The sequence below is a fragment of the Malurus melanocephalus genome, unplaced genomic scaffold (assembly GCF_030028575.1).
Source record: "Malurus melanocephalus ecotype Western Australia unplaced genomic scaffold, MMel_1.1 scaffold_353, whole genome shotgun sequence".
NCBI lineage: Eukaryota > Metazoa > Chordata > Aves > Passeriformes > Maluridae > Malurus > Malurus melanocephalus.
In genome coordinates this window covers 230,087-256,531 of record NW_026623585.1, presented here as the reverse complement: position 1 = coordinate 256,531, position 26,445 = coordinate 230,087, and the positions used below count along the sequence as shown (strand labels likewise).

The window sequence follows — 26,445 nt, the reverse complement described above, 5'->3', positions numbered from 1 at the left end:
AAGGAAAAAAAAGAACTCTGGATGTTTTTATTAAAAGAAAAAATGCTAATTTATCATTTCTAAGAAGCATAAACCACCCATGTTCTTACGTTTACATGAAGAACTGATGTTTTGTCAATAGTTTGGAATAAGCTTTATGCATCTCCTCGGGCAGATAYGTGGTGAAGGAAAACACATTTTCAAGTAATTGCACCTTTCAAAATTACCCTTTAMATTTTCCATTTTGTGGAATTGTGAGCACAGGAAGGCAGAGGAATAGGAAGATTTCAAGTTGTGAAGATGCAATGGGTCAAAAAGACCTGATTCCTGATTCCCCAAGTAAAGGCAATGCAATCTGTTCAGGCTGTCTGGAGCAAATCCTTGTTGCTGTTYAGCTGCTAATTTTACAGCACATTTTCTTAAGAAAGGTAAGGTGCAAAAAACATGTGAAGACAAGTTGAAAAATATTCAGATGCGCTTTATTAGAGTCACAGCACAGGGAGATGACAGCCATTATATGACAGGAATCAGGATGTCACACCTGGCATTGCTCTAGGTTTTAACCACATCAGCTCTTTTCTGGAGAAAACTCAATCTTAACTCTATATCTTYGCCTTGCAACTCCTGTTTATAAAGATGAAATTAGGCTCATTAGCCAATAAAGAGTTTCAGCTGAAACCCAACCAATGAGGGGGTGGGTGGGTGGTAATTAAGCACTATAAATGGCCTCTGAGGCAGCTGGGGTGACTTTYACCTTGGGAGCATTGCTGCTTTGGGTGAGACCTCCGAGGAGAGAAGATTTTTGTGTGAAGCTTGTGGTGTTGATAGTTTTAATTCATGGAAGCCTTCTGGGATTTTGTTAGCATGTTTCAGGTAAGGCTGGGATTAAAAAATACACAATTATTTTATTGTGCTAATTGTAGGGGATGGTTGGCACGAGGTGTAATGTTGCTTTACCTTTATGCAGRTAGTGGGCTGTGGGAGAATATTGGGTTTTAGTGGTATTGTAACTAYTGAAAATTTTAATTTGGTTTGGGCAGTCTTGTTAGCAGAGTTAATGAACCTTATGTAGGGCATATGAATATGTAGGTAAACCATAATGGGCTTCTTAACAAGCAAAGGATAAATATGTTTATTCTCCTGTGTTGCACCTCTTATTAAAAGGGTTTTTTGCTGAAGAAATTATTCTTTGTGAGAACACAAAGCAAAAGGTGTGAAACTTGCTCTTCTGTGCTTTCTAGGTGGAGGAAAGCTTTAATAATCTGGTCTGTGAAGCCAGAACTTGTTGTAGCTTAAGAGTTATRGCCTTTGTTTTGTCAGGGCTCAAGATGAGAACAGCACTGGTTGTGGAGCTGTGCCTGATGAACAAGCTTCTGTGTTCTGGGAGCAAAATCTGCTGTGAAGGCAAACAATCTGTCTGCTCCTCAGTTTGCTTAGCTTGCAAATTCTGCTGGGCATCAGTGACTAATGGCTCTGGAGTTTCTTTCTGTATGGACTTTCCTTTATGCTAGTGACATGGTTCTTAAGTAACTTTTTTATTCTGTTAAATAAAGCCTCTAAAAGAGGCTTTTAAAGCCTTTTCCTCCAACTCTGTTTTTGGTTGTTGTCATTGCAGAAGGAAATTSTGTTGCTGATGAACTTTCTCTTTTTTGTTACCTTTTATTGTGACAGGCATGTGGTTGACCAAGCTTGGTTTTGCTTTTAAGATCTTACTGAACGTATAAAACCTATGAAGGATGGCTGTGGGTTTTGTGATTAAAATGCCCTGAGAGCTTTTTCTTGCCCCCCTCCAAATGTGCTGTGGCACTTAATTAAGAGGAATACTACTTCAGTGGTGGTACTGGCCTGAGTTTTCTGAAGCCTCCTCTGTGATGGTGTTTAGCTGCTGCATCTGTGGTCTCCCCTTGTTTRTATTTAACTGTGCCAATTCCAAGGAGTGCTCTGCTGTAGTTATCTATTAATGTGCTGTACTAGCCTCAAAAAACTGTAACTTTTAAAGGTGTGTATTTATAATTTTCCCCCTCCATTTAGCGTTTTTCTCTGTGGTGTTTTGGGGTCTGTATGCTTATAATGCTTAGCCCCAACAACCAGGAGATAGTTGCACTTCCTTGGGATGAACTCAGCCACTGAGTTGGGTGGGGAAGGGATTTTCAGTTAAAAGAAAGGGAGTTGATTGCACCTTTCACTTAGTCACAGATGCAGGGACTCCAYTCCCAAGGAAGTCCTGTGCTGTAACTGCTTAAACTGTTCCTGGTTCTCAGCTGTGTCATTGTGAGGCCTTTTGGAAGTGTCTTTGCCATCCACAGGGAGTGTTGGAAGCAGGAGCTGAGTTGCAGTTCAGTTTAATCACCCAGGGGAAGGGCTGTTACCTTGAGAAGGATGAGAGCTTGGATAATCAGGCACTTGGTACCGTCTTTAATGTCACTTTTCCTCTTGCACAGAACGAGCACAGRCAGGCAATGACAAAAACTAGAAAATCCTTCTTTTAAGGACATCACCTCATAGAAGCTGCACCTAATTATTTTAGGCTAAGGCTTGGAAAATTTCTCTTTTATAGAGCTGTTTCTAGATATTCACTGTTTAATTAACGCAATAAGGTTATAAAAATTCTGATGCTTTGTTTGGCGTTTGGCTGTAAATGGGAGATTGAGACATTTGTTTGGGTGTGGCTGTTCTGTTTTGTTTCAGCATGCCTGGTTTTAGGAATAAAAAAAAAGCAGAGCCTGTTTGAAGGTTGAACAAAATGACTGGGGGTTTATCTTGCAGATCAGATGTCAAAAGCTGCATGGGCTCAGCTTGGGAGGCAGCACAGGTTTTGTCCTCTCTTTCTCTTCTCTGTTCCATCTTTCCTGYAAATTGGCAGAGGGGCTCGGAAAGCACTGGGCTCTTCCTGCCAGACACCARTGAGGGCTCAGCAAAAGTTCAACAGCAAAGTACAGAAACACCAGATCTGTGACTGGGCTGCAATTCCGAAACAAGCTCAGCTTTGTTGTGACCAGGAGCTTTCTGGAATGTGCATGGGKATGGGGAATAATACCGGKGCTGGGAATGCAGCTGACTCTCTGKGCTCTCTCCTCTCTCTTTCAGAGCAGGGCCATGGGGGATGCAGCACCAGCACAGCAGCCCCAGCCCAGGGCTGCTCGCTGCCGGCTCTTTGATCCCAGCATGAGGAGTGTGGCCAGGAGGATGAGAACTTTCCAGCATTGGCCCCGCAGTGCCCCTGTGTCTGCCCATGATCTGGTCCAGGCTGGGTTTTTCTACGTGGGCCCCAGGGATGAGGTGCAGTGTTTCTGCTGTGGTGGGATCCTGAAGGACTGGAGACCTGGAGATTGCCCYGTAATGGAGCACCTGAATTTCTTCCCTTCCTGCAAATACGTYGGCAGTGAGGATGTTGGGAACCAGGAATTGTCATCCCTGCAGGAGATGTTTGACACTGTGGATGGGCAGTTCCTGAGTCTGTTGCAGGGGATAGTGAGTGAGGARACAGCTCTGCCCAACGAGCCAGAGTACCCTGAGATGGCCACAGAGGAGATGAGACTGTCYACATTTGAGAACTGGCCACAGAATTCCAGCATGCATCCAGAGCAACTGGCTAGAGCAGGATTCTTTTACACAGGTAGGTACTCTGGGGGAATGCCCTTAACTCTTATTCAGGTTAACTTTCACTATGTTTTATTGCACTTAGAAATACTTGCAAGCATGTGTATTGTAGTTAAAAACCACATCCTTCCTTCAGCCTGTGCTGTTTCACTTGCTSTTGTGTAGAATTAATTTCAACGTTTAAATCCTGTTTGGGTATTCAGGAGTCCACTGGTAAATAAACTCCCTTTGYCAGCAGGAATGGAAAAGGTGATGTATTTTAAACAGGTGTTYTCTTTWCAGAAATGTGTGTGCTTTAAGATGCATTGAGTGTATTTATTCCTTGCAYATCTAAAAGGACTTGAGCTTCCTTRGCCTGTCATGTTTTGTRTAAGCTGTGTCTTGCASTGAAGCCTYTTATTCTCAAAACCCCAGATCTGAGTGAAACCTGTCAGCCCATCTGGCTGTCCCTGTGGGTTGTTGCTCTAAGGACTCTTGATTTGAAATACAGAAGAAATTTTGGAAGAAAATAGTATTTCTTGTAATCACATACATACATGTGGATATCAATATAATGGTATTGTTTCCTTCTGAGAATGCTTTGCTGGTTACACAATCAGTTTGAGGGAATACTCATCTCTGAATTGATCAGTCAGAAAATATCTGCAGTGTAGCAGACTGTGGTTAGTGAGCAAAGTATGTTCCCAGGTACAACTAATTACAGCTCTACCCTAAATGCAGGCAGGAGCATTGGAGGGGGGTGTGTGTCCATGGGATCTCAGGTGCTTCCATAAATGCTGCCTGTTAGCTTGTGACCCCTTCTGGAATAATCTCAGCCACTGCTGGGAGCTCAAACAGAGTCCCTGCCCCTGTACAATGTGTGTAGCATTGGTAAATTGTCATGTGTTCACCTCGTCTGCCCAAAGCCTGTGTTTTGTGCTGTCTCCCCCCTGGTTCTCACTCAGGATTAGGTGGTGTCTAATATCAAATGTTCTCTTGATCTCCCTTTCAGGACAAGGAGATGTGGTGAGGTGTTTTTACTGTGATGGAGGTGTGAGGAGCTGGTCCGTCGGAGATRATCCTTGGAGGGAACATGCCAGATGGTATCCAGAGTAAGTCAGTCCTGGTTGAAAAATGCCCCTCAAAGCAAGGCCAAAAGATGGGTTGTGCATTTCTCACTGGTAATGTTCYTTCATGGAACAGAAAAAAATAAAACGTTCAAGCTCAGGTGGAATGGCACAGTTCAGACCTGAGATTCTCTAATTTGACCTAGAGTTCATCTCTAAGAGTTCAAGTAAAACAATTTTCTTTGGCATTAAAGAAGAGCTTTCATTGCTACTGCTCTGAGGCACGAGAAGAAATGTATTGTAAACCTTGGGTTTCTGCAGCAGTTCTTGGGTTTTTCCTGTGAACTGCTCTCTCATCACAGCTCCTGTGGTCTGTTCTAAAGTGTGTTACAGCTGAGCTCATCTTGGGCCAAAATGAAGACTGAATTAGGGGGGAGAACTTTTGTGCAAGAAGTTGCACGGGGGGGAAACACCATGATACCCCAATCTTTAATGAATATGTAAAAATTTGCTCATTGCCCATAGCACCCTTGGCTTCTCAAATTCAAACTACTACTGCTACTGCTTTCACTTGGGAGACTCTGTACTAATATATTTAAACYTTTCTGCTCACAGGTGTGAATTTTTACTGCACTCAAGGGGAAGAGAATTTGTTAGCAGCGTTCAGACGACCTTTTCTACCACCCTGCTGGCTCCAGTGAGTMATGAATATTTTGTGTGTAGTGGGTTAGGTTTGGTAGATGGGGGAGTTTTGAACGTGTGCTTCTCTCTTTGTGTCATTTCCAGAGACATTCCTGGGATCAGACTGARCAAGACTCTCCTCCTTCCCAAGGTCAGTTCTGTAATTCCAGGGTGTTTTATCTTCTGGTGAAAGTGGTGTGGTCTGAGTTCYACCAGCCCACCCAGCTCCTGTGCCCTCTGCTGATGTGGTGTTTGTGAGATGTTTTGACATTCTAGCAGCTGTTTCACTTTGATTTTAGGAAATGGTCTCTAGCTCAAAAACCAAAATTACTTGTTCTTGTGAGGCCCCTTAGTCTAAGGCCAGAGACGTTTAGCTAGTCTGGATAATCATGTGAGTTTTGAGTGTTTGCCTAACTTACCTTTGACTTTTACACGTTCTTCCTGTTGATATCTGTCTGTAAAGTCTTTCACTACTGCATTTTAAACATGCTTGATAAGAGACCAGAGAATAGTAGAGGGTCTAGATGTCCATGAAAATGTTGATAACTGGGGATTATTCCCATTTATCAGTTGCTGCCAGAAATGTAAGTAGGTGAAATTTGGCTCCCATAAGCTTAAGCAAGACTTGAGCCTTTGAACAGACTGCCAGCTGAATTTCCTGCTTCTATTGTTACTGATCAATGATTGAGCTTGTTTGAGGTAGGAGAGGCTTCAGTTGGGATGTTCCACTTGATGTTCATGAAAGCAGCTCTGAGGCTTCTGTTCTGGGGTGTGGAAACAGAGATAAGGATTCTGGACTGAGGCCAAACACAGGAGACTGTTCACTRATAAAGTAAAAGAAACCATCCAAAATAAGTGTCTGGGCTTTTATGAAATTTGTTTTGATTAACTTTCTTGTGAATTATGATTTGAAGTGAAAAATAATTGTGGATGTTAATCTAGCTATATGGATTGCTTTAGGAGTGTCTTAGAATATATTAATGCCATTTTATGTACAACACCTTCAGGAATGGCACTCTTTCTGCCCAAAGTTCTGCCTTTTTAGTGAAGTATTTGTTCACTGCTTTACAGATCCTCTGAGCCATTGGAAAATGCTGGCTAACCCTTCTGAGGATCAGAGTGCCCTAGTGYACAATGTCCTGCAGATGGGCTTTGACCCCACCTGGGTGGCAAACCTGGTGGAGAATAAATTTGCGCTGACTGGGACTTTCTACGAGTCTGAGTCGGAGCTGATTTCAGAGCTGCTGCAGTCAGGCTGGGGGGCCAGCAGCAGTGCAGGGGGAAGCAGAGGTAGGCCTGACTCTCACCTGGCCTGGGGGGTGTTTAACTTCTTCCTCTCCTCATCCTGAGCACTGCTGGGAGTTCTTGAGGGTCTGCCTTGTCTCTTCCCAGGCTGGAGTTCAGAGGGGTGATGGCCCAGAGCCTGCCTTTCCTTGGGAGGCTGAGCAATGAGGCTCTGAATCAAAGAAAGCTGGAGAGGCTGTGGTTACTGGGGTGTCAGTGGCTGTCTCTGCCTGCACTGGGCTGTGGTGGGATATCCTTGGTGTTCCCTGCTGTCCTCAGACCTGCAGGAACTGGCAGTTCCTCGATGTGGAGGCTTGTGCAGAAATTCACATCTGATCTGGATAGAGGCAGCTGTGTCTGAAGCAAAGCTTCTAGGATGGGTGATCCCTCTAAGCCTATTTAAAACTGGATCAATATCTTGAGCAGAAACAGCCATACATTTCTGGTTTGGATAATACATTCCTTAACTTCTGTCTTGTGTTACCTGTTTTGTGAAGTCTGTTTGTCAAGTGAAGTTTACTTAAAGACGCAATTTGAAAGTTCCTGTCTCCACAGCATGGACTGCAATTTCTGTAGCTAAAATTACACAAAACTGAAACTGTGATTAAACAGTAACACAGGAGCAGGAATGAGCAGGTGATGGCTCTTCCTGTCTGATAGATAAACCAGTTTGGAGCAGAGAATGTGATGTGGACAGGCCTTGGTAGGGAGGTTTCCTGGCACACTACTGAAACACCACAGAAAACATCAGCTACACCAGGCTGAGTAAGGGAATTTTTAACCAAATGCTTCTGAGGTCCAGGATATTTTATCTTTTCACCCAGCACTGTCTGGAGGGGATAAAGTGGATAACATTTAATAACACCTTCTTTTCTGGTTACACAGGTGCTGATCAGAGAGATGCTGGAACATCACACCAAGAAATGCGACCTGTGCAGCAAAAGGAATCAGGTACTCTGGGCTGGCAGTGCTGGGGAACTGAGTTTAGGCATAACTGGGAGCAGTTTTAGATTAACAGTATCAGTAGTCAATATATTAACTCTTTTCTTTTTAATTTTGAAGGGGACTGTGTGATAGTTTGAGTGGTACCTGAGCTTRAAACCCTGATTTGGGGATGGGAGTATCCCTATGAAGCAGCTGCTACCAAAAAAATCTAGTTTATCAGGATAATTTATTTACCACAGTAAATGCTGTTGATCTGTGCCTCCTCAGTCCAGCATGTGTAGATAAGCCAATGTATAATAGTTGGAATTTTTCAGCTTAAATGAAACTTGACTGAGAGGTACTTTTGCTATCTTCACACTCAATGTCTGAACAAAATAATGAGAAATTTGCAGTGTGACTTTCTAAACTGTCACAACTGGCACTCTGGAGCTGTGACAATACTAACAGCTTGGGTTTTTCTTTTTTCTTTTTTTGGTGAAGGCGAATCTCAGCTGAGCACAGAAGAGCAGCTCCGCCGCCTGCGAGAGGAAAGGATGTGCAAAGTGTGCATGGACAAAGATGTGTCTGTTGTGTTTGTTCCCTGTGGCCACCTCGTCTCCTGTGCAGAATGTGCCCTCAACCTGAGGATGTGTCCCATCTGCAGAGCTGTCATCCAGGGCAGCGTCAGAGCTTTCATGTCCTGAGCCACCATGCACCTGAGGGCAAAGATAAGTCTGTGCAACTAATTCATAACTCAGCAGAGAGAGGAAATAAGTAAATAGCTTAGTGCTGGAGCAATTTTTATTGCAAGGTGGCTTGGTGTAGGTGTGAAAACTCACTGAATGTGCCTCCTATGCTCAGTGTTTCTAGGGAGAGCTGCTTCTTGCTTTAGGACTGCTTCAGAAAAGCTCTTCTGGGTTCTTCTGTCCTCCAAAATGAGGCTTTTGGTGACAGGGATTCTTCTTCTCCACATTTTTGTGTTCTCAAGTGAATCTTTGCTCTCTGTGTGGAAATCAAAGGCTGTTTTCAGCAGATTCTGAAAGTTCTTTCTTACTCATTTAGCAGTTGTCAAGAGATTATTCTGCTAGGGCTTCCTTCAGTAAGTTTGATTGAAAAATGGGAGTATTTTTTTTAATACAAAATGCATTCCATTGAGATTAGAGTACTCAGCAGCAATGTTTKGTAGGGGAGGGAAAATCTACCTTTTTCTTCTGAGCTCTTCGCTGTCTTTTTTTCCACTCCCCATTCTGTTGAATTTTCAACAGCTGATGAAATGTTTCAGCAATACTCAAATTTGCAAAACTTAAGTGGAAAAGCCTGGCCTGACTCTCTCTTTGCTCTCAGCTGATGTCCCCAGGTGAAATGCTCTTTGCTCAGGGTCACTGGATGCTCTCCTGGAAGCTTCTTATGGAGCTCTTCCATGGCTGTTGGTTACTCTCCCACTAGAAAACAGCTATGAAAACTTACYTTTTTAGGACTTCTGTTTGCTGGCTAAACTGATGATTGTTATTTAAAATGGAATATTCTATGAGGTCGCCAAAAAGAGTAAGTTTCATCCATGCTATCCCTTGTAATTGAAGGGAAAGGAAACATGTTTTTAAAGATAAATTGTTCTTTTTCATGGAATAAAATGTTTTCCTTGTTTAGCTTTGAGGTCTTGAGTATCTGATTCTAGTACAATTCCCTTCTGGGGGAGGGGTTGTGGTGGTGTCCYAAGATGTCAGAGTGATAGTTTTTGGAATTCACCAGGTAACATGTGGATCAGAGACTCTTAAAGTGGTTTGTGTTGGAAGGGAGCTTAAAGCTCATCTCATTCCATGCCCCAGCCATGGGCAGGGACACCTTCCACTATCCCAGGGTGCTCCAAGCTCTGTCCAGCCTGACTTTGGACTCTTCCAGGGATCCAGAGGCAGCCACAAATTCTGTGGGCAACCTGTGCCAGGGTCTCACCACCCTCAGAAGGAAGAATCTGGAGCCTCCAGATTCTCAAACTGTGAAAGAGGGGATAAGGATGGAGGAAAATGAGGCTCTGGTGTACAAAACTGTAAGTGGGGAATGATTCTATATCTTAATTCTTCACTGAGTTTTGGGATGTGGCTCTTAAGTGCATCTGTGGCTCTGAAACTGCTTCTCTTTGGTTCTAGCCCTGAAAACTGGAAAGGATTATGGGCTTGTCTGTGARTAACTTTAAGCTGTCAGTTWTCCCTAGATCACGTGGGAGGGCATMTCTTCATCCCTACCTTCAGAATATTAGTGCAGTTCTTGACAAAGATGAGAGAAATTACTGGTTGAGTGGTTTGAACTCTGCAGCTCTTGAAGGAARGGGTGGGTCTCTGCCAGACAGCAGCTTTCCTGGAGAACAGAATGTCACCACCATGCCAAATGAGGTACTGTCTGGGTTCAAGATATCATTGGCTTTGTTTTGGCTCTATAAATACAGCAAAAGCTTATTTAAATAATATGCTAATCTGAGAAGGGAAAACACCACCAGCTCAGTGCTGGACCAGTGTTATTTCCAACCAAACTCAATGCAATGTGGCTGGAAATGGACTCAGCTTTTTCTGAGGCTTCTCCTATTGAACACTTTGAAAATTGGGGCTTTTTCCCATCAAGAAGGGAGGAGCTGTCTTTTTTTCCTAGGGGGAAATGTCCCTTCACGATACCATATTTTCCTCTGATGAGAAGCATCTCCAGCGCTGTCCCCAACAGAGGGCACTCTGAAACTGGAGATAAGGGAAATAAATCACCGGGGCACAACCTTCGGCTGCTCCTGCATCACGCTGGGCATGGAAGGGGTGACCCGGAGTGGCAGTCCCTGCTCTACAGAACACGGTCACTGTGTCACCTGGTGGTACTCAGGATGGAGGAGTTCTGAGAGCATGAAGGATGGATGGCTCTGCTAATAAAAACTGGAGAAGGTAATTAAGTGTGGAATATGACCTTTGGTCGCTTAGTTTGTTCTCAGACTGATTTTTTTTTTATGATTTATGGCAGTTATTGATGCTGCATATTACAGGCTTACCTGAATATAGGCTGGGTGTTTATTTGACTTCTGTTAATTCCTGCAATGAACACAGGTAACTGAGTGGTAGTTCTGAAGCTACTCAGTCATCTCACTTTTATTTAATTAATCTTTACCAGTGTGTATTAAAGCCAAGGGGCAATCCTGTTAACTGTGCATAGTTTGATGCTTTATCTCTTTAGAGTACTTGGCGAGTGGTTTTCATCAGTTTTATTAGTGAAAGTGGCATCAGGGCTTGGAGAGTGGGAGAGGTGTAGTGTTATAAACATGCAGACCTCAAAACAATTGCAGAATTCTCTCCTATTACCACCTAGAGATTACCACCTAGAGGAATTGCTTCCTGAAACAGTGAAATATTTCAGCTGTTCAGAGCCAAAACTGTGCTTTTTCTACCATCTGTGTTGAATTTTGATACCTGCTGGTATCTGATTGATAATATTCTCTCTGAGGAAAAGAAATCGTATTAAACCTAAAAGTATGAAGTCAGTGCTTTCTGAGAAAAGGGAAGGTTAATTGAAAAAGCCCCAAACAAATGAAATCTTTCATGGGAAAAACTCATTAAATWGAGGATGTGTATTCTTCCACTTCTTTTTGTTTTTCTGCCTCTCCAGGGAACATCAGGTGGGCAGAAAGGAATGAGTTTGATACAGAAAGGGAGTGAATAAAGAAGTGGAGAAGGTGTTAAGTGTCTGCACACTGCTGTTCATGACCTCAAAATGGGGAGTAGCTTGCGTTGCACTGGTATTTTTTAACTTGGAAATGACACAATATTACTAATAAGGGGGTTAATTAAGTTACATCAGGCAGAGCTGTGAGGGTTGAGTTTATTCTCTGAGTTAAACTAGGATCAAACTGGTTTTGCTCAGTCAGAAGCTGTGGCTTTTGGTGACTTGAAGACAGGGTAAAAAACCTACAGAAAACAATGTTTACTTGCAGCTGCACCCAAGCAGAAATCAGGATGTTTGGATAGCTGGAATAGAAGTCTAAAAGAAGCAAAAAATACTCTCATAATGCTTATACATTTGGGCTTATAAAAGAGGATTTTGCTTCCTGGGCCCTTTGGAATGAGACAAAAAAAGGCTGCATAATTCTGTCTTTGATTTAGCACTTAATGTTTTTATTTTATTTTTTTTTTAATTCTTCCCTCACACTTCTCCCTAGCATGRCTTCTAGCTTGACCCTTCTGAAAAGCATTTCTCAAAAAATGCCAAKTAATCCCAAACAGATTAGGCAAAACAATAATGAATTACAACAGCACTTGGAAGAATCAGCCTRAAAATGCCAGGGCTGGCTGACAACTGCTCCTTCTCTGCATTTGACACTGAACATGCTGGGAGACACAGCTAACAAAACTGACATGGTTTTGTTGTGTTTTTTTTTAATTAATTGCTGCAGCTCATTAATGCAACTTAATTACACTYGCATTCCCCCTCCAGCCCCTTCCCTCCCCTCAAAAAACCTTTTTTTGGTCCCAAACCAAACCTTTCCATCAGGATGTTGCCTTGGAATAGGTGTGGCTCTGGGTGAGGAAGGCAGGTATGAACCCACCTCTGATCCACGAGAAATTTGGCCTTTCTGGGGTCCTGCAGCAGGATTCAGCTTGGATATGGCTGCACCAGGGTTAATTTAATGTAGCTGGGCTGASCCAGAGTAAGCTACAGCTGCTCTGAGAATGGTTTGGCTGCTTGGAACGGGGTGAGGCTCCGTGCTGAGTGAGGAGATGATGGCTGGACTAAGTTTTCAGCTGTTCAGCATTACAGGAGTTACAGAGCACTGAACTCCAGGGCAAATTCCTATTGCTGTGTCTACAGAGAATGAGGAGGGGAGTCCTGGATGGGTGTGGAGGAGGAAGGGAGGAGTTCTCATCTATAACTTAAAACCCAAAAATGCCTAAGTAACTCAAGTGTAAAGAGCCCCCACCTAGTTTTATACAGGCAGGGAGGAGATGAAGCTGTGTTAGGGGATTTAGGCTCTGTTCAGAGTAAGGGAAGACTCTAACTACAGAACATATGAAATGTCCCGGGGGTTATGCAGTGCTTCCTTCTGTCTGGATCCGTGGTGCAAGGAAGCAGCTCTGGCTTAAACTGTGGCTCTGCAGAGAGGCTCTTGGTGAATTTGTTCTGCCAGAGGTCTTTGGGCCTGTGCCATTTCTGGGCCAGGACCAGCAGGCTGTGGTAGGAAAGGTTCGTCAGGGCACTTGGAGAATTAAAAACCAACCGYGTGGCCATTCTTTGATGTACATTCATTGCGTTTGAAGAGGAGACAAGGAACAGAAAAATGGAATGGAGTTCACCATCCTGCATTTCCTCTGCCAAAGATCCAGGCCCCAGGGGACTGTTTCCTGCAGCACCTTTGGTGGAGTGCAAGGTTTATCCATCCTCTGGCTCCTCCTCACTTACGCAGGCCTGGAAGAGAAGGGAAAAAAGGTGAGGGCAGGATGTGAATGTGGAGTAAGTGCCCAATTGCTTTCTTCATATAACACAAATGGCGTGGAAATAATGAGGACAATTTTTTTTTCCTCTTCTGGGCTTTTAAATATGATTGACTACRGATGAGGAATAGGATTGAGAGCTCAGAAGTAATGTGGTTAAGTGGTGTTCAAGCCTGGAAAGAATGCACGTGTCAGACCTGAATATGCTGCAGTTAGGCTCAAGTGTTAGATCTATGGATCCCTCAGCATTTGGAGCTGCATAAAATCTGGTTAGGAACTTAAAAAGCCTCAGGGTCATCTCTAGAATAAAGGAGCTGCTTGAAATTGCRGTGATGTGCTTTTTGTGTAGGTGCAGCAGGGTAAGCAGATCTACTTTTGGAGCCAGCAGTAAAGGTGAGTGAATGTTTTTGGCTGAAACATCACCTCTTACACATGTAGCTTCAGGATGATCAAAAGAGTTTGCAAATTCATGTTGTTTGTTTGGGGAAAAGTCTACCTAGAAAGAGAAGCAGAAGTGTTTTGTTTTCTGGTTGTTTTTTTTTTTTTCTCTCCTCAAAACAAAGCAGAATATTTTTGCTTTCTAAGTTTCCTTTGTAAAATAAAAAGTTTGGAGGGGATAGGTGGGGAAACAATTCTAAAGGAGTTTTCCTCCAGCTTCTCCTTATTCCAGTGTTTCAGTCTTGGATTTTAACTTCTTGACTAATGTTATTTGTGTACTTGTACATATTTAGTATATTGAAGAACGCACTTTAAGCCAGTGAAGGATGCTTGTTGCATGGGGACAGTCCTTTAATGCTCACAGCTGCTTTATTTCCATGGCCAGCAGACACTGCCCCACAAACAATTGATSAGGGATCATTAAAGGGAGCAATTGCCAACTGGAGCCTCAGATCCCTCAAATTAACCAATACCTCCTGTTGCTGCCCTGCCAATACTGAGGGCTCCAGCTGACAAAAGTCACACCCTGAGTTAACACAGGGCCCTTTCCACTGGTAGATCTGAGGAAAGGAAAGTCCATAAAATCTGGTACACAACTAAAATTAAAGCTTTTAAGTTCTAAATGTGATGTAGGAGTTGAGGTGCCAGATGAGTGTTAGGGGTTGGAGCCTCACAACTGCAATTCACTGCTTGGCCTTACAAACACAGTCTTAAAARGCAGCAAGATTTACTGCTCATCTCTGTACCTTTGAAATAAACAGAGGGTACTCCTGTCATCCAGCAGGTTCTTGATTTAGCACTACTCTGTGTRCAAAATCATGTTTTGAGGCTCTTCTGCTTTATAAGTGGGATTGTGCAGAGCTGCTTTCCAAAGCAAATTCAGAGATGATGTCAGGAGAGTGAGAGGATTCAGCAGGCAGGAGGTACTGAAAAATGCTCAGGATGCTCTGGGTACTTGGCAGGTGGTGCAGGGGCTTGGAGAGAACAGCTTGAGTGAGAAATGTCAAAGCTGGCTTGGCCACCACATCCACAGTCATTGCAAAAAAGTGGTTTTGCCTCAAGTAATGAGACTCCTGTTACTACTACTGGATTATGGTCTGGAAGTTCATATTATGAGTAACAGTTTGGGGAGATGTTTTTTCCTCTTAGCAGGAGGAAAATGTATTTAAGAACTTCTTTCAGTGTTGTGGATGGAAGCTGAAGGCCAGAACTGGGGTGCACAGTTTGAATACTGAATTTAGCAGCTCATGCCATTGTTCTGTGGGGTCTCAGATCTCTAAAAACTCGTAAGTTTGGAGAGATGAAGAAGAGAGACAAGAGGAAAATGCAGGAGAGGGCACAGTGGAGGGAAAGAGCAYGATCTCACCAGGAAAGTATAGGTAAAACTGGAGTGAATAGGGTAATTCCATTAGGGAATGAGGGAAACGATCCTGMTAGAAAGGTGTGACATCCCAGCATGTGCATTATCAATGTTCCTGATCCCTAGCTCTTCTGTAAACTTTAACTTCAAGTAAGGTAGATGTATTTTTGTTTTGTATCTTCTTGAACAGGATGTAAAAAACAAAAAACACACCACCACTAACAAAAACCCAAACCAAAAAACAAATGAAAATGCCTTCACGTCMTCACAAAATGATTTTCCCAGCAGGACAGGGGCAGCTGGCACTCAGTGCCCCAGCCTGCAACACTCCATGGCACCATAACTGGGAAACAATTATCCTTTGCACATGGGGAAGAAAGGCAATATAGTAGGGCTCAAATAAATAAACAGAAATTGCTATTTGGTGGCTGCTGAAATTTATAGAGGGTCACATTATCTACAGCTCAGCAGCTGTTTTCACCTCCTGTTAGCCTGAAAGAAATATTATTGTGTGCTGGCAGAAAATACCAACACATGAAGTGATGGGCTGAAGAGTGGGAGTGAGGAACAACAGAATTATCTGTRGACTTCAGCAGCAGTTTCCCATCTTCCTGAGGCCCTGGAAGAAAGTTTTACATGGCTAACTTCCCTTCTTACTGCCATCTCCTCATATAGGAATCTGCATTTATAATGCAATATAGATGAYAGATTCTTTCACAAGCAGAACTGGTCATTTTAAGAAAAAAAGAGCCCAAACCCTGCACTTTAAAAACGTGATGCTTCTTCAGCACGCTGCTGCATCAATCTAGTAAATCAGGGAGCTGCTTARAGCTGCACAGCTTCTGCAGACTATGAAAAATTCCACCCCACTGTGACAAAATGAGAGAGAAATCAATATTTAATCTCCTGTAGCATCCCTTGTAATAACACTATAGAGCCCCGAAAGTTACAGGGAATTCAAKGGCTTTGCAAAAATTACTTGTATTCCTGATGTTGTGCTGCAGTGACAAAGTGAGCAGTAAGTCCTCATGAAATTAGAGGGGCACATCTGCCCATCTASCTCAGGGAAGTTTTTCTTCCCTTTGCCCCACTCTTTTCCACCTTACTCACATCCTTCTTTTYGGCAGGACTCCCTGGTAACATCGTTCTGAAAAACAGCCTGCCTCAGCAGCTGCTGTAAAAAACTTCCCTGTGTTGAACTGCCTCTTGCAGATCAATTTAAAGAATATAAAATCAAATCTCCTTGCTGCTTTGAACAGACAAAACTGGCCTTTGTGTTTGAGAATCTTATTAAGAAACAGCTTTAAAGTGGACAGAGTGAAATTGTGATCTTGTGCCTCAGGGACAGAAATGGGAATTCAACAGTGGCTCTTCAATTATTGGTGTGAGAGAAGYTGCTGTGGACAGCTCCCCTTTGCTCTCAGCTGAACTCTTGGACTGCCCCACAGTTCTTGTAGAAAACAAAATTTTAAATAATTCTGGAGCAGAGAAAGAGCAGCTTCACCCTTTCTGGTGTTCATTTTTTCATTCCTGACATGCCTGAAAAGCCTGTTGGAGAAATCAGCCTGCAAGGAGGAAAAAACCCAAACCTGTGGTACACTCGAGCCATGAAAGCAAGAAGCACGTGGAGTCTCTTAGCATAGATGATACTTACAGGTATGTCTGCTTGAACAAAAGGTTGGTGGGTTTTTCATTGACATGGTAGAGAGGAAATGGATCAAATCCACCAATGAAATCAACTGAAAAAAAATCGAAACTCAAATAAACAAACAAACATGGCCAGAAAGTTGAAAGGAAATGAAAGAAAGGGTTGGTGCATGTCATGGCATAAACACAAAAATTAAAGACAGAACAGAAAAATGATTTTTTTTTTTTTTCAGGTATGGATTCCTGGCATCTCCTGGGAGGGGCAGGTGTGCCAAAGAGGAGATTCAWCTACAACAGATTCTGGAAAAGCCTCCTTGGGAATTGCCACCTCAYTGTGCTGAGGGGAGGAAGCTGGGGAACGGCTCCTGAGGAATGCCTGTGACAAGCTGGCAGCAGAGCAATTTTCACAAACTGTGAAAGTTCTACAGCAGAGGGGGAATTTTCTTGCCCCACTTTTCTGCAAGACAACAGCAGCTTTGGAAAACAGCAACCACCTCATTATCTCCAGCTCTGGTATTTTTCACTTCCCTTCTGCCAACTCAATTTCTTTTAATTGTGCACAAATAAGAACAATGCCTCCCTTCTCCAGCGTTCACGGAAGGGCAACGTAACTCAGCAGGGAGAGTTTTAAGTGACAATTCCCTTGGTAACCAGACAAGAATTTTCCAAGGCTGTCTTGGTTGCCTGGACTTTAGGCCAAGCCTGCAGCCCAGAGCTGGCCAGCACAGTCAGGGCAGGAGGGGTGTGAGGTGCTGTGATTTATCACTGACCTCGCAGACCTTGCAAAACCTTTTAAAACAGACCCAGCTTGGACCATTTTTTGGTGCCAAATTAGTGCATTTTGTATGGAACTGTGAAAGCCATCCTGTCCAAATGCAATTTTAAAATAACTGGAGAGTCCTATTAACTATAYAGGTGCCTGTTTATTTTTCTTTCCTGAAGGTGGCACTATTATTTTAAATTTAAGCTGAAGAGGTTGGAGGTATTTTACTGCTAAAATAATAGAAAACAGTATTTACTAATACACTCGGTGGGAAAAACCCCAAACTTCTTAAAATATATTTCGAAACTTAATGACAACAGATTCTGACAAATTCCATCTTAAAGGAGACCTTCATGCTGATATTGCAACTTTGCAACAACTGACAGGTAATGGGTGAAATCTGTAGAGGTTCTAAGTTAATTGTGGGGATAATTCCCAAATAGTTTCAGTGAAACTTTACCTTTTTTCAGCCACTTTTGAAAGCATTTAAGTATTTTAAAATCAAAACGGGCTGCAATTAAAAAAAAAAATCAAGATACTAACTTTATTACTTCAGTTGTGGAAGGCCTACATTGGGAAACCTTAAAGAACTGCAATTTTCAGTAACTATCCAGTACCTTGAACAAACACAAGTCTTATCATGTGAACACCCAAGCATGAGGGCACTCAAAATATAAAACACTTTAAAAAAAAAAGTCTTAAGTGTAGCTCCTTGTGGTAGAATACAGTGCATTAGCACAGCTAAAATATTCTTGCCCACAATTCAGCATTAGTAGATSCCTACTGCTGTGTTTTCTCATGAAAATCACGTTAGCATGAGCTTCCTGATTAATGTGCCTCAGCACTTATAATTACTTCATGCTGCATATCAAAGCAACATTTAAAGGAAACCACAAATGGAAGAGAAAATTAAAACGCAGCTCAAATTTATTCAGGTCACTGGAAGGATCTACCCCTGTGAGTGTGAAATATTGATGGTTTGTCATTGTTAATTATTCAAGCTGGCATTTTAACTCCAAGCTGGGAAACTGGGAGGGAAAGTGAATTTGTTAGTGGGGGGAAAAAATACATATCCTGAAATTAACAGCTCTGTGTTTCCCAGATAAAGCTTCCTTCCATGTTGTTGCCTCTCCAAACAGATTCCCTACCATAAAAATGAGTTCTGTCAAGTTAYTGCTTTACAATATTCAGCAGGGACTCCGAACTGGAGCTATTTAGCTAATAGAAGAGCTATAGCCCAATTTAAAAAATATTACTATAATGTAGCACCTTCTCTAAGTGCACTGCCAAGCTCTAAAGAAATGATCAATAAAGCCAGGAGAATGAGTTCAGCCAGGAAGGAAGGAAGAAAAAAAAAAACATAAGGACAAGGCAGATAAGTAATGCATCTCCTCTCGCTCCTATGAAAACACATTCTTCACATACTTTCAAATATTCAGTTCAAAGCTGTTGTTTTCCAGCTCTCATCCACACCAGCTGCTCTTTAAAACAACAAAGCTACTTGCACAAACCTAATCAATGCCTTAAAAGAATTTACAGTTGGATGTAAAACTTTGGATCAGATCCTTCGCTGGAGTAAACTGGCCTAGACCCAATGYACTGACAAACAAATCAAACTGCATTTATTTCAACTCTATGCATCCATTTTTCTGTTTGTAAAATTATTGGTCTCAATGAAGGTTTTAGAGGGGAAAAGGAATCCAGAACCTTTGGATACCTGCAGAGGTTACAGAGATCTCTGAGTCCTTACCCTGTGTCACAGTGACCGAATGTCACTGGAGAGATTTGTGCACCCAACACGAGGGAGCTGGCTCCTTCCTCCTCCTCAGAATTCAAACACTGCACTTCCTCTGCTCTTAAATTAAGTGGTCAGATTGGTTCTTGGCAAGAACTCTTATGATCTGTTTCATCCTCAGCTTGTGGCACATGAGGCTCAGCAGGTCTCCCACTTGAGCCCTGGGCCGAAAGCTTTGTTGTAGGTGCTTTTAATCACAGCAGTGATATTTCAGAACTGTTATTCTTAGAYTGTATGAGCTTGAGAACAGAAGCAGCTGCCCAGTTTCTCTAAAGCTTAGTCCAGCTGWGAAGCCAAACCCAAGCTCTTTTTGTGCTGAAAGTGTAGCAGAATTACAGCATCTAACACAGAGYGACACAGGGGGAAAACCCTCACTGTAAAAATAGCTGATCCTTGAGAGGCAGAGATGGAAAGAAGTCTGATGGCAGCTCAGTGCTGACAGACAAACATCTGAGGGAGAAATAAAATCCACCAAAACCTTTGCCAAGGGATCTGTTGATAAATACTTACAGCTGTCTTCTTCTTCTGTAAAAACACTAACCACGTAACAGGCGTACACAAAGCCCACCAGCTGGAAAACAGAGAGAAGAAATCATTTCAGCATCAGGCAGTGCGAGCCTGGTCAAAACCCACTGGGCACAAATTCAACAGCCACTATTTGCACTCAGCTTGGCAGCATTTCTGTGAGCGTGGAGCCAAGTYATGTTTGCTGTGGGCAGGAGGGCAGGGATGGCACTGAGGGAGCACACCCAATGCTCGAGAAGGAAAATGTAAAAGAGCCATCCTCACCTTCAGAGCAGCACCTTCTTGAATGATTGGCAAGAACGTGGGTTGGCTTTGCTGAAACTGGAACTACTGTGCTAAATTAGCTGTCTGTAAGAAGTGATGGGGACAGGGGAGAGAGCCTTGTGGAATGGTTTAGACACACRACTGTGTACAGGAGACACAGTGGCAAGGACAAGAACTCACCAGCTTAGCATTCCTGTTATATGGGGCAAATTATCAATAAGAGGTGAGTGGTTTTTATGCAGATGAGACAGAAAAGTAGTTAACCATAAAAGTGGTGATGTACTGGCAGAAATGTTTAGAGACACCAAAATCTTTAGTAACTTGTTAGATTGTGGAATCTCGAAAGCGTCAGAGCTGTCTCCTTTAGCCTCAGTATCAAGGTGTTCCTCGGCCWAAGCAGGGAAATAAAATCCTGCTTCTATGGGAGTTAAGCATTCCAGATGCAGCAGATTTTGCTTTGCCTTCTTCCTGTTAATCAAATATCCTCCCCATCCTTCATTTTACATCTTTACACAACACCCCACTTAGYGAGATCTCTGCTGACAGTAACTGTGTTAGTAAAGTTATTGTGAGGCGTAATTGTTCTCCGCTGTGAACTCAATTCCTTGGAACAAGAGTCAGCCTGTAACACACAGTGACTCACTCCGAGCAGAGACAGAATGATGCATGGGAGGGCTTGAAAAGTAGAGTCCATTCATTTTTAATATGACAGAAAAATACATCACACCCGAAAACAAAAGGCAAGATAATGAGATTTCTGCTGGGGAGTTATACAACGTTTGTGGTTTCTCCAGCTCTCCCTGACAAAACACGCCTTGTTGGGAGGAAATGGAATGTTTTTGTGGCATCACTAAACCCTGTTTTTCCTTGAAGTTTTTCTATTATCACCTGAAAGACAAGGCAGCTCGCCCCTTTCCTCTTGGGTGAGCCTTATGGGAGCACATCCCAGAACCTCAGTGGAGGAAGGGCTGCTCTGAGGATTCCTTATTCCTCTGCTGTGCACTTCTGAAACCAAGGCTGCTTCAGGCTAAGTTCTGTGAGCTACAGAGAAAAATAAATCCTCTGGCCACTTGAAATGGTCAATCTACCTGCTGCCTTTTAGAATTGTCACAGACTAGAACTCTTAATGTTGAAAGATAGACAAAGCAAAACAAAATRTGTCAGAATATCAGAGATTTTTCCTCTCTCCTATTGCTTGTACTGTGCTAACACAACACCTGGAGATTTTTTTTCCTCAAGATTGTGGCAGTTTTTGGGCAGGTCAGAGCAACAAAGCTGGGGAGGGCCCCAGAGCACAAATTTGATAAGGAATAGCTGAGGGGGCTCGGGAGAAAAGGAAGCTGAGGAAGGACCTTATTGCTCCCTACAACTCCATCCCTGGAGGGATTTAAAAGAGAAGCAGATGTGGTATTTGGGGACACGGCTGAGTGGCGGTGCTGGGTGAGCTCGGTGATCTTGGCGGCTTTCCCAACCCCAGGGATTGAAGGATTCCCGGCCCGGGCCGGGCTCTGGCCGTGGTGCTGAAGCACCGCCTGCTCATCCCGGGGCTGCGGGACCCGACCCCGATGTTCTTACAAAAACAGAGCTCTTTCTGCCTGTCCCAGCGCTCCCTGACATCTCCAACCACCCGTCTGCACACCCTGCTCTCCAGCATGAATTCACTTGCCCAGATTACAAATTGGAGTGCGGTCACACACATTCTCTGTACTTGAGCATTTTCACAATTTGTAGATCCAGCCTTTGTATCAGCTCAAATCATTCCATTTACACACACACACACACACACACACACACACACACACAAATATCCAAGCAGCAAAGAAGCATCTTGAATATGTGTCCTGATTCCAAGGGAACCCGAGAATGGTTTTCTGCCTCCCCAGATTTCCCATCAGCTCTCAGAGTAGGAACTTCGGGTTAACAGCCACGCAAAGTTGCAGCCCTGAATCCACTCACTGTTCTTATACTCTGTAACACACAGACACAAATCTTTTGTGATACCTGTGTCAGGAAACTCCTGATAGAATTAACAATGAAAATGATTTACCTGCCCAGTTTATGGGCAGAGTCATGAGCGATTATCAGCTGTACTGTCASAGCAAACCTGATAAAGCTCTGGGCATTTTTCACGGTTCAGAAGCACCRAGCAATGTGATTGACTTGGGAAGTTTGTTTTGCACAGAAATTAATGCCCCATAACCCTCAACCATCATCCTGCTYACCCCATATGTTTTGTACTTTATGACTAAGGTGACTTTTTGCATTCAAAAAAACCAGCCAACCAACTGAAAACTAGTGAATTGAGTGAACATGCCTAAATCTCTAATTCCAGCTCCATTGAAGTTGAGGGTTTTCTGATTTCTTTAATCTCGTGGCTTTGTTTCAAAATTATCTGCGTAGTCTGTAAAATTTACTTCTTATTRACTTTATAATCCGTTCCTTCTTTAGACAAGTTTCAATTAAAAACGTGTTTATTTAATGGCACTTTTTATTCAAAGAAGCTTTGTCCTGTGATCTGGCCARAATAGGAGAGTTCAAGTGGCAAGGGGGGAAGACATGTACGACACAAATATGAATTTCAGTTTATGTGCTGACCCAAACTGTAATTAAATACTCTAAAAGATTCATCTGTAATTAAATAACCTCAAACTAAATAAGCTCAAGGATTAACTGAGCTCACGGGAATCCCCATGTCTCACCTTTGGAATAAATTATGAATGAAATACAGACAAAGAGGAGAAATTTCACTCCTTTTGTCCAGTCCTTTCCACTGGAAGRGTCTGCTGGAGTGTGGAATGAGCAGACTCCACGAGACACCAGAACTCCCTTCTGACTGCATTTTTGATAACGATGTGTCAAGCCCCCAAACATGAGTTTATCAGTGATTAACACAGAACAGAAAGCTTCACAGAGGCCAAGAATCTGMAATCATTTCACCCTTGCTCCAAGTGCCATCTTGGTTGCTGAATTCAACACAAAGGAGGGGTTTACACTCTGTGTCCCAGGGAAATAGCAATAATTCTTAGAACTTTGCAAATTACAGCGGGGAGGTGGAAGAGGAGGGAAAACCTCAGCGATGTAAAATGACACTAAGCCACCGCTCTAATTCCCAAAAGAATGTTCTAGGGCTTTAGCCTCTGCTGCTGTTTCTCTGCTTGTTCTGCATGTTCAGTACCAGCTTTCTCCAAGCTGCAGAAGGATCCGATTAAGCTTTTTTATTAGGAACACATGTTGTGGGCAGGTGTGTCCTGTCAGCCTGTCAGCCTGGGAACGCACCCACTGAGGAGAGACCATGGAGCTGGGGCATCCCAAACACTCTGCAGGCAAAAAACAGAGTGGGAAAGACAGGAATAGACAAGTGTGCCCAGAGGGAATGAGGAAAACATATGTCTGAGCATCCCCCTGCCCCTCAGTCCTCTGAAGTTAACTTTTTAAAAGAAAGTTGAAAACTGTTCATGAAACAGCAGCGCTGAATGAAGGTGCTGGAGCTGGGGAAGAGTAAATTAGAGAAAAACCTACAGAAAGGGAGCAGCTGGCTGCCAGTGTGCAAAATACACAAGGGATGGGAAGAAAAATTTTAGGTGTTACTTTTGCCTGTGTAAGATCTTAGCTCTAATCTACCTCTGTCCTAGGGAAGATTCTCCARATCTTCTCTCAACAAACTTGCCACGCTTTTTCCAGCACAGAGAATAGGTGCAAAGTCTTTTCCTTCAGGGCAGATGCATTCTAGATTTCATTTCTAATTAGAGCTAATGAAGTGTGCACACAGTCATCAGKGCAAGAGGGGGAAATGAAGAGATGGCTGCCGTGAGAAAGCAAAAATCCAGCTTGTGAAAGAGCCACTGTGACCAGATAGCAAAGAGAGGCAATCAAAATCCTTTAATTCCTTGACCTTCTTTACTCTTTGGATGCAATTACAACCACTGAAAATCTACCTTCTGCCAAGAGCAAGGCATCTCTTGTGCGTTGGTTCTCACATAACATCTGCTGTCAAGGCTTGCATTGCTGCCTTCCTGGGAACCTTCCAAGCTGTCAGTCTGAGTGAAAACAACAGACAGGCAGGCAGGCAGACATTTCCAATTTCTACCCCATTCAGTGCAGCCTCAGGAAAAGCCTAACCCTCCCCACTCCCAGAAGCACCATCTGGGCAGCCCAGAGTTATGCCAGGTATTTCAGAGCTGGGAATCACTCCTCTGCCTGCTGGCTGGCGAGTTTGGGATGTGCAAGATGAATCCTTGCTAAGACAAAAGCAAAGCAGGTTCTTATCTTGACAAAGTAGCTGCTGCTGCATTTCCTACCTGGCTTGGTAGGATTACTTTTACAGCTCATTTCTGTACCAGGACAGACTTTTTAGATGTTGCCACAATAAGCTTTTTCCTCTCATGTGTTTTGTGCTAAAACATTGAGAAAGATTTTCACGCTGGGCCCTACAGCTACTTGTACCATGTGTGGTGACTGATGTGCCCAAGTTTGATTWTGCATTCCAGATTAAAGGAATTGCTTTTGCCTTCAAGGAGTACAGACAAGCTMTGAGCAAAAGCAGACTGAGACCTTATGTATCCTCAAACGTGTGCCCAGGAGCAGGATGATCTGATCAGCAGGAGTCAAGCTGGCAGCCAACACTGTGCTCACCATATGGGCCCAGGTTTGCTTTCCCTCTCCTTTGGCATTCAAGACTGAATTCAGAAGCCTTGCCCCAAGTACACAACACTGCAATACAGTAGTCTCAAGGAATTAAAACTCCCAGAAAAAAAAAAAAGTGTTCACAGTTGAGCAGTGCATGTTCAAACAGCGTGGATTTCACYGTTTTGTATCTGAGGTAAAAAAAACAAAAAAAAAAGCAGAACACCCTCTTCCCCCACCAACTTTTAAAAAAACATTAGACAAAGCAAAAACAAACTACAGAAAGCACAATTTTGCCTGTCCCTTGCCCTTCCTAACAGGGAACTGAYTATTCTGGTCTCAAACAAGGAGGGAACTAGGTCATGTCTCTTGTGCATCCCCTGAGCCTTCAAGTTGCTGGTTGTGTTTTTGTACTATTGATCTGTGTCCCTGCCTGTCTGCAGCACTGTACCTGCCAGCACTCTGGGGACAGCTGCCTGTAATAAAACCTGCCTTCAAGTGGGATAAAGAGAACAGAAAAAGGTACTGGCAGGGATCAAACAGTTGACCCTCAGAGAGTAAAAAGGGAGAGAACTGGCTGACTGCTTTTAGGCAAGGTCTGAGGGAGAATGAGAAGACTTGCTCTTTGCCTGACCTCAAAGCAGAGGGGAAAAACTCCATTTCTCCCAAAACATGACAAAATTATATGAGCATTTCAGTGCCAGCAGCAGTTACAGACCTGGGGTTTAAAAACTCCACTTTTATTACAGGACRAGTAGAAATTTAGTTCACTGCCCATAGGGGTTTCTTGCCTACAAGTATTTTAACCCCATTTCCAGGGTTTAGGATTCAAAAATTTATTGCGCTTTAAATCTCAGGGAGAAAGAGAAAATATTTCCCTAAATCCTATTTTGTGCTACATTTCCCTCCTGTCTCCCCATCTGGCCCTCAGAGTTGTTTTGCAGATGCACAGAGAATATTGTCATGTGCCTTTGGGAAGAAGCAGAGGAGCAGCCACTGCCAGACACTGAGYCCTGTGTATCAGTGTGATCACTGAGCCCAGGGCCACGTGCCCGAGTCAGCTGCCAAAACCCAAAAATCTCCTCCAAATAAACTCAGGACCATGTGTTGGCTCAACCTCTAGCTCAAGGCACAGGGGCTGTGCCAGCTCAGGATGCTGAGAGTGAGAAACCTCTTCAAAAAGGGATGTTCTGCAAAATCTGTCCTTGTTTCACCAAACTCGGGTACAGCACCAGCTCAGCACCATCAATCCTGTTCCACTTTCCAGAGGAGAGCAGGTTCTGCTCTCCAGGACACACAGCTTTGCCTTCCTCACACACAGCCCTGGAGGCAAATTGCAGACAGTTTCACACAGATCATTTTCCCTGGAGGAGAACTGGTGGAATATTAACAGCCAGCACACGTGTCAGGGAGCCCATCCAACTCAGGAAACAGGAGCTTCTGCCTCTTTGTGACATGGCAAGAAAGGGGCTGAGCCTTTCCCCCTCCCTGCGGTTCACTGGGTCACACACATCACCCCAGCTAATAGGAAATGCAGGATCAGGACAGTGGGAAGCTCTACCAAAAACGTGCAGAGAAGTACTTGGCACTCCAGAAGCTTGAAATATCTCTGTTTCTTATCCCTCAAAACAGGGGATTTAAACAGGGCAAGTTGCCTTTCTTTTTTATTTTATTTTACTTCTTATTGAAACAGGGCAAGTTGCCTTTTTTATTTTATTTATTTCTTATTTAAACAGGGCAAGTTGCCTTTCTTTTTGAAGCCAAAACTGAAAGCCAAAATGTGAATGGTTCACCAATTCAAACTTGTAATTAAAGCCGTTAACCCCAAAGTAACAACCCAAAGCAGATCAGAGATGTGGGCTGTTAACTCTAATGCAGCCACAAAACTTAAGAGCACAACCAAAGTGTGGGGCAAAATGGACATTTTGTTTCAGATTATTTCACAGACAAGTGAGAATCAATTAACAGTGAACAGTTAAGGACCCTGCGTTTTTGCAGAGTATTTTCAAAAGCCTGAGGAAGACTTGGATGAGGAAAGAGTTAAAGAAAACCTTTAGTGAATA

The 26,445-nt window shown here is 43.2% G+C and overlaps 2 protein-coding genes across 5 annotated transcripts in view; one reads left to right on the top strand and one right to left on the bottom strand.

The window, feature by feature from the left end:
- The first annotated feature begins 749 nt into the window (after positions 1-749).
- Positions 750-8,288, top strand: BIRC7 (baculoviral IAP repeat containing 7). 2 transcript variants are annotated; one of them, XM_057378315.1, is made up of 8 exons: positions 750-852; positions 3,067-3,595; positions 4,571-4,670; positions 5,241-5,322; positions 5,412-5,457; positions 6,378-6,596; positions 7,476-7,541; positions 8,016-8,288. In XM_057378315.1, the coding sequence occupies exons 1-8, from the start codon at positions 817-819 to the stop codon at positions 8,216-8,218; spliced, it is 1,281 nt and encodes a 426-aa protein (XP_057234298.1). In that variant the 5' UTR covers positions 750-816; the 3' UTR covers positions 8,219-8,288. The 2 variants fall into 2 exon arrangements, with proteins under 2 accessions (XP_057234298.1, XP_057234297.1); XM_057378314.1 differs by lacking the exon at positions 6,378-6,596.
- A 3,255-nt stretch (positions 8,289-11,543) lies between these two features.
- The window catches only part of NKAIN4 (sodium/potassium transporting ATPase interacting 4), a 49,119-nt gene continuing 34,217 nt past the window's right edge, over positions 11,544-26,445 (bottom strand). The window contains exons 5-8 of one of the 3 annotated variants that reach the window (XR_008966144.1): positions 19,481-19,541; positions 16,420-16,504; positions 13,391-13,463; positions 11,544-12,941 (exon numbers count right to left, since the gene is read on the bottom strand). Coding sequence is in view for 2 of the 3 variants with exons in the window: in XM_057378320.1 (XP_057234303.1) it covers positions 12,932-12,941; positions 16,420-16,504; positions 19,481-19,541 (156 nt within the window). In the remaining variant the exon portion in view is untranslated. The remainder of the gene's footprint in view (positions 12,942-13,390; positions 13,464-16,419; positions 16,505-19,480; positions 19,542-26,445) is intronic. The other 2 variants (XM_057378320.1, XM_057378323.1) reach the window with 2 other exon arrangements.